At 39.3% G+C, this 6,813-nt stretch overlaps 1 protein-coding gene across 1 annotated transcript; it reads right to left on the bottom strand.

Moving 5' to 3' along the window:
• Positions 1–423: 423 nt before the first annotated feature.
• Positions 424–918, bottom strand: LOC140878932 (uncharacterized). Its single transcript, XM_073282557.1, has one exon. The coding sequence runs from the start codon at positions 916–918 to the stop codon at positions 424–426; it is 495 nt and encodes a 164-aa protein (XP_073138658.1).
• Between the last annotated feature and the right edge of the window lie 5,895 nt (positions 919–6,813).

Here is a 6,813-nt window from a genome sequence, read left to right as displayed (position 1 = left end):
AGCTACAACCAAAAAGCTCAATCCAGTTCATTAAATTTTCTAATGTCACAAAAACTTGTAGAGGAGAATTATTGGTCACTAAAGATTCAGATATGTGATAAGAAGAATTTAAGAGGAGGACAATGAAGAAGAAAGAATTAGAAGGAGAATGATAATTTTGGATTTTCTTCCATAACTCCCTTCATCACGTTCCCCATTCTTATACATCTTACAAGCATAGAAATGACATGATAATGTTATCCACTTCTTTCTAAACTTCCCACTACGTACATAATTGGATAAATGTGAAAACTAATACAAAGCAACTAATAAAGTAAACTAATACAAAGCAGCTAATAAAATAAATTAACTAAGTCTTCAGTTTCCATTGACCGAGAAGTCTGGTGTAAAACATTACACCTATATTTGGCACATGAACACGTATCAATTCCACCCTGCCAGACTTTCCTTGTCCTCAAGGAAAAAAGTAGGATAAGATTTAGCAAAGCGCCATTCATTTTCCCAGGTTGCATCTTCAGGAGCTGCCCCCTTCCATTGGACTAATATTTCAGGCCTCGGACGGCAATTTCCTTTGTGAATAACACGATGATCTAAGACCGCTTCAGGCTGTGGAAGAAGCATGGAGGCATCTGTGACTGGTGGTAGTTCAGCTTCTCCTGTTGTGATTGGTCCCAGATGTTTCCGTAACAAACTAACATGAAACACATTATGAATTTGAGATCCCAAAGGAAGGGCCAATCGATAAGCTACTGTTCCCACTTGCTCAATTATTTGATATGGGCCATAAAAACGTGGGGCATGCTTCAATGATTTGCGAAAGGCTATTGAATTTTGTCGATACGGCTGTAGCTTCAAATACACATAGTCTCCAACATTGAAAGAAACTTCGCGGCGGTTTTGGTCGGCATGGCTTTTCATTCGATCTTGGGCTAGCAAAAGATTGCGTCGTAACTCGCATAAAATAGGTACTCATCAACAGCTTGGATTCGGGAAGTGCCCGGAACATAAGCCAATACATTGGGTGGTGGAATGCCGTAGACAGCCTCGAAGGGGGTCATTTTGGTAGCTGAATGGACTGAAGTGTTATACCTAAATTCAGCCCAAGGAATCCAATCAAGCCATTTACGTGGCTGCTCACCTGCAAAGCACCGTAAATATTGCTCCAAGATACAATTTATTACCTCGGTTTGACCGTCGGACTGCGGGTGATAACTAGAACTCATACAAAGCTTGGTTCCTTGTAGCTCAAACAAGGCTCGCCAAAAAGAGCTGGTAAACACCTTGTCCCGATCACTGACAATTGATGTTGGGATGCCGTGGAGACGAACCACTGTAGTAACAAATGTTTTGGCAACGGTCAAAGTGGTAAATGGATGCTTCAAGGCTGCAAAATGAGCATACTTTGTTAAGCGGTCTACGACCACCATGACAACCGTATGTACATTGGATGGTGGTAGGCCCTCAATAAAATCCATAGAAACATAAGTCCAAATTCGGGCAGGAATAGGCAACGGTTGAAGTAATCCGGCTGGCTTCATACAATCAGTTTTGAAGCGCTGGCATATATCACAACGTTGTAAAAATTCTCTCACCAGTCGGCGAATATTGAACCAAGAAAAACTTTGCTTGATGCGGGCTAGAGTCTTGTGAAATCCGAAATGTCCACCAATAGGTGATGAGTGGCATTCTGTGATGATCGTCTGTATCAGAGCTGATGATGGACTCAAATAAATTTTTCCTTTCTTGAACCACACACCATCGCGTTGAATCAGCTGGTTGGAAGATGATGTTTTTCCCAAGTCAGCATAGAAAGGATTTTGTTCCACTTCTTTTTGTAAAATTGACCACCAATCTGAATGGGGCTTAGAAATGGACAAAAATTGGAATTCCACCATGCGAGATAAAGAATGTGCTCCTTGATTTTCGGCTCCTTTCTTATACTCAATAACATAATCATAACCCATTATCTTTGGAAGCCATCGATTTTGTGCTGGAGTAGTGATTCGCTGCTCGAGCAAATATTTGAGACTTTGGTGGTCGGTTCGGACTATAAATGGTTTGCCAAGTAGGCAAGGACGCCATTTACGAATCGATTTTACAATAGCCAACATTTCTTTCTCATAAGTTGATAAGGATAAAGTTGATCCCTTCAAAGCCTCACTAAAATAGGCTATTGGACGATTGTGTTGAGAGAGAATAGCACCGATACCAATTCCACTTGCATCACATTCAATAACAAAGGATTGGGAAAAATCTGGAAGACTCAAAATCGGTGGGGATGTCAGTGCTTCTTTTAAATGTTGAAAGGCTAACTCGGTGGTCTTGTCCCATTTGAATTCATCCTTAGCCAAGATTTTATGTAAAGGAGCAGCGATGCTCCCAAAATGCCGGATGAATTTCCGATAGTAGCCTGCTAGACCAAGGAACCCACGGACACCCTTGGTTGTGGTGGGTGTAGGCCATTGAATTAATGCCTGTATTTTCTCGGGATCAACCGCGACTCCTTGTTCAGAAATAACATGGCCTAAGTAGTCAACCTTTAAAACTCCAAACCTACATTTGGATTCTTTCGTAAACAATTTGTTGACAGACAAGATCTCTAGAATAGTTCGCAAATGGGAACGGTGATCATCCCACGATTTTGAGTACACGAGAATATCATCAAAGAAGACCAAAATAAACTTACGGAGATAGGGACGGAATATGTCATTCATGAGGCTTTGGAAGGTTGCGGGTGCATTAGTAAGTCCAAACGGCATTACAATAAACTCATAATCTCCTTCATGCGTCCGAAATGCTGTTTTTGGGATGTCTTTCTCATGTACTTGTATTTGATGGTAATCGGCCCGCAGATCCAATTTTGAGAAAAATTTTGCTCCATGAAGCTCATTGATAACAGGAATTGGATATTTATCCTTGATTGTAATATTGTTCAGGGCTCGATAGTCAACACAAAAGCGCCAATCTCCATTTGCCTTCTTGACTAATAGAACTGGTGAGGAAAATGGACTGTTGCTCGGTCTTACCAAACCAGATTGTAAAAACTCCTTCACCATTTTCTCTATTTCACTTTTCTGGTAGTACGGGTATTGATATGGCCGCACACTCACCGGTTCCGCATTAGGTTGTAATGGAATGCAATGATCATGCGAGCGCCTTGGAGGCAAACTAGTAGGTGGTGCAATACTTGAGAAAATTCTGCAAGAATATGGGCCACGTCTGATGGGTATAGGCTGAGTTCACCATCGTTTATTGTAGAAGTAATTTGGAAGAAAAATCCAGTACCATGAATAGTGTTGAATTCTCTTTCTGTTAGAGGGGCCATTCCTGTATTCATTAATCCCTGAAAAGTATGGGAAATTCCTCGAACATGAAAGTCATAGTTAAGTGCTTATAATCCATCTCGATGGGTCCAAGTGTTTCCAGCCATTGTACACCCAAAATCAACGGGCATGCTGCGACTGGATGAACATAGTAATCGGAAGTGATGGAATGACCTTGAATAGTGATGGTAAGAGATGGACACTGACCCACACACTCTATTTTCTCTTGATTGGCCACTGTAACTTGAAGCTTCTTGTTTCGAATCACCGGTAACCCATATTTTGTAATTGTTGCTTGGTCAATGAAATTGTGAGTGCTTCCACCATCTATGAGAACAATTATATTTTTATTGTTCAGCCTTCCTGTAACACGTATGGTCTGTGGATGGTTGGTTCCTGCAATTGCATGAAAAGAAATTTCTGGCAGTGCTTTGTTGCTCTCTGATTCTAGTTGAGTAGAATTATCATTGTCACTAGTGTTGCATGAAAAGAATGTGCTAAACAGGCTTGGGAAAAACTTCAAATGCACTGTGAAGGATCCGAAAGTGTGCGTCGAACCAAAAGAAGGATTCTCACTTCTCAGTTTGAAAACTTGAGGATGGAAGAGAGTGAGACAATCGATGATTATGAACGCCGCTTGAGGAAGATCGAGAATGAGGCAATTGATCTTGGTGATGCTATTTCAAATGAACGCCTGGTGAGCAAAGTGTTGAGATCACTGCCGGAAAGATTTCAAATGAAGATTTGTGCTATTGATGAATCAAAAGACACATCAATTCTGGGATTGGATGAATTGATGAGTTCACTTCGAACTTATGAGTTGGAGATGAATTTTGGAAAAAAGGACAAAGGTAAGTCCATTGCACTTCAAGTTTCTAATGAGTCATACAATGATTTTGTTGATCTGACACATGGAGTCAACGAGTCTGACTTAAGAGATGATTCCATTGCCTTACTTACCAAACAATTTGGTAACTATTTGAAGAGAATGATAGATTATAAGAAACCTGGTCAGAAACCTAAAGTTCTGAATACTCCTGCTATTGGAAAACCATTAAGGATTTGCGAACCAGATAGAATACCATCCCTTCAAAGAGTCAAAATCACTTTCAGAAAGAAGGAAAAACACTGACTATCTCAAAGAAGTTTGAGTTTGTGAAGTGTCATGAGTGCATAGATTTTGGTCACTATGGTAATGGGTGCCCAACCAGACTTCGCAAAGGAATGTGTGCTTCCCTAAGTGATGATGAAGATGAGGAAGGTACAGAACAAGGAGAAGAAGAGACTCACAATGCACTGTCAGTTCTGCTACAGCAGAAAAACATTGTTGTCACTAGTTTCACAACACTTGGTCACAACACTGACCAAAAGGTTCTTTTTCTGAATGCATCTGTTTCTGTAGACTCAAATCAGGAAGCTGGTGAAGTAGAACTTTCTTGGGATAATGCTCAGAAGATGTATGAAGAATTGTATAATGACTGGATATTAAGGAACAAGTCAAATTCTGTTTTAACAAAAGAGAACAGTGAACTGAAAGCTTCAGTGGCTAGACTTGAAGTTGTTCTAAGCAAGAAGGATTTAGAACTATGCAATGTCAAAGAAGAGCTTGGAAGAGCCAATGCAACTCTCGCAAAGTTTAATTCAAGCAAGACCAAGCTGTATTCAATTCTGATGATGGGAAAAGATGATAGAGCTGGTCTAGTCTTTCAAAAAAGCAAGTTTGAAGTAGGGGAGTCATCACAAACTATTTTTGTCAAGGAGAACAATAACTCTGCTAGTGTTCCAATTGAAATTCCAAAGGAAAAGCCAATTCCATTAAAGACACAAGCTCCTGTTCAGAGGAAAAAACAAAGGAAGCATAGGTTTGTTTGTCATTACTGTCACAAGAAATGTCACATCAAGCCTTACTGTTTTAAGCTCAAGGATGACTATATGTACTGGAATACCAGACAAGTGTTGCCAACACTGAACTAGAACACTGCCAGGAAGAAAAATACTGAGAAAAAGGTTTGGGTACCAAAAGCTAAGTCCAGTTGTAATGTTGTTTATACTTCCTTAAAAACTAATGTTGCAGGTCATTGGTACTTCGACAGTGGCAGTTCAAGCCACATGACAGGATTGAAGAAGTATCTTTCTGACTATGTTGAACAGGATAAAGGAAAAGTGACTTATGGAGGAGGAGCCAATGGAAAGATTGTTGGAAAAGGCACCTTGAATGTAGAAGGACTGCCTAAGCTTCACAATGTTCTACATGTTGAAGGATTAAATGCTAATCTTATTAGCATTAGCCAACTTTGTGATGATGATCTTTATGTTAAATTTGATAAGAATTTGTGTAAAGTTTTTGATATGAGTAATTCGTGTGTTTTGACAGGGTCTAGATCATCGGACAACTGTTATCAACTTGGAGAGGAAACTGCTTGCAAATTCACCAAGGTTGATGATTTGAATTTATGGCATCAAAAGTTAGGTCATGCTAACTTCAAAGCTCTAAAGAAACTGAGCAAGTATGAAGCTGTACGTGGGATGCCAAACCTAACTTCTGGAGTTGCATATGTGTGCGTGTGTCACATCCAGTGTTACAACACTGTGGGACAACACGATGTCTTGAATTCCTACACATGGACTTAATGAGACCTATGGAGGTTGAAAGATGTGGAGGTAAGAGATATTCATTTTTGTGTGTTGATGGCTTTTCAAGGTACTCATGTGTAAGTTTTCTAAGAGAAAAGTCTGAGACATTCGAAGCTTTCAAAAAGTTAATAAATCAGATTACTAATCTGTATGCTTTGAAGGTTATCAGGATTCGAACTGACCATGGTAAGAAATTTGAAAACTTGTTGTTTGATCAATTCTATGAAAAGGAAGGTATATCACATGAACATTCAGCACCTAAGACACCTCAGCAGAATGACATTGCCGAAAGGAAAAACAGAACCCTCCAAGAGATGGCAAGGGTTATGTTAAGCTCCAAAAATATTGCAAAAAGATTTTGGGCTGAGTCTTTAAATACTGCATGTCACATATCCAATAGAGTGTATTTAAGGAAAGGTTCTACTATGACATCCTATGAAATTCTCATGGGAAAGAGGCCTAACCTTAAATACTTTCATATTTTTGGATGCATATGTTATGTTTTGAATGACAGGATGCAGTTGGCTAAGTTTGATTCAAAAAGCGATAAGTGTTTATTTCTTGGATATGTTTTGAATAGTCGAGCTTATCGTGTGTTTAACTTGAGAAATAGAACTATCATTGAATCTATTATTGTGTTATTTGATGATTATGCAGATCTGAAGGGGAAAAAAATTGAAGACAATATTGATGATTTGTTGAATACTGTTGCTCCCCAGACTGATTCCAGTGTTTTCACTAGTGTTGTCTCACCTGAAAAATCACCCAGCATAACACTGAGTCCAATACTGAATTTGAATGAACAAAGTAAATAAGATCAGGATGATTATGAAGAAACATCAAAAGATGATGGATA

The sequence above is a fragment of the Henckelia pumila genome, chromosome 2 (assembly GCF_033568475.1).
Source record: "Henckelia pumila isolate YLH828 chromosome 2, ASM3356847v2, whole genome shotgun sequence".
NCBI classification, from domain to species: Eukaryota; Viridiplantae; Streptophyta; class Magnoliopsida; order Lamiales; family Gesneriaceae; genus Henckelia; species Henckelia pumila.
Note: the sequence above shows the minus strand (reverse complement) of the source record. Positions and strands in the feature narration are given on the sequence as shown.

What these genes read in the sequence shown, in the direction of transcription:
- LOC140878932 (XM_073282557.1), bottom strand. Translation starts at nt 918, where the DNA reads ATGAAAAGCCATGCCGACCAAAACCGCCGCGAAGTTTCTTTCAATGTT.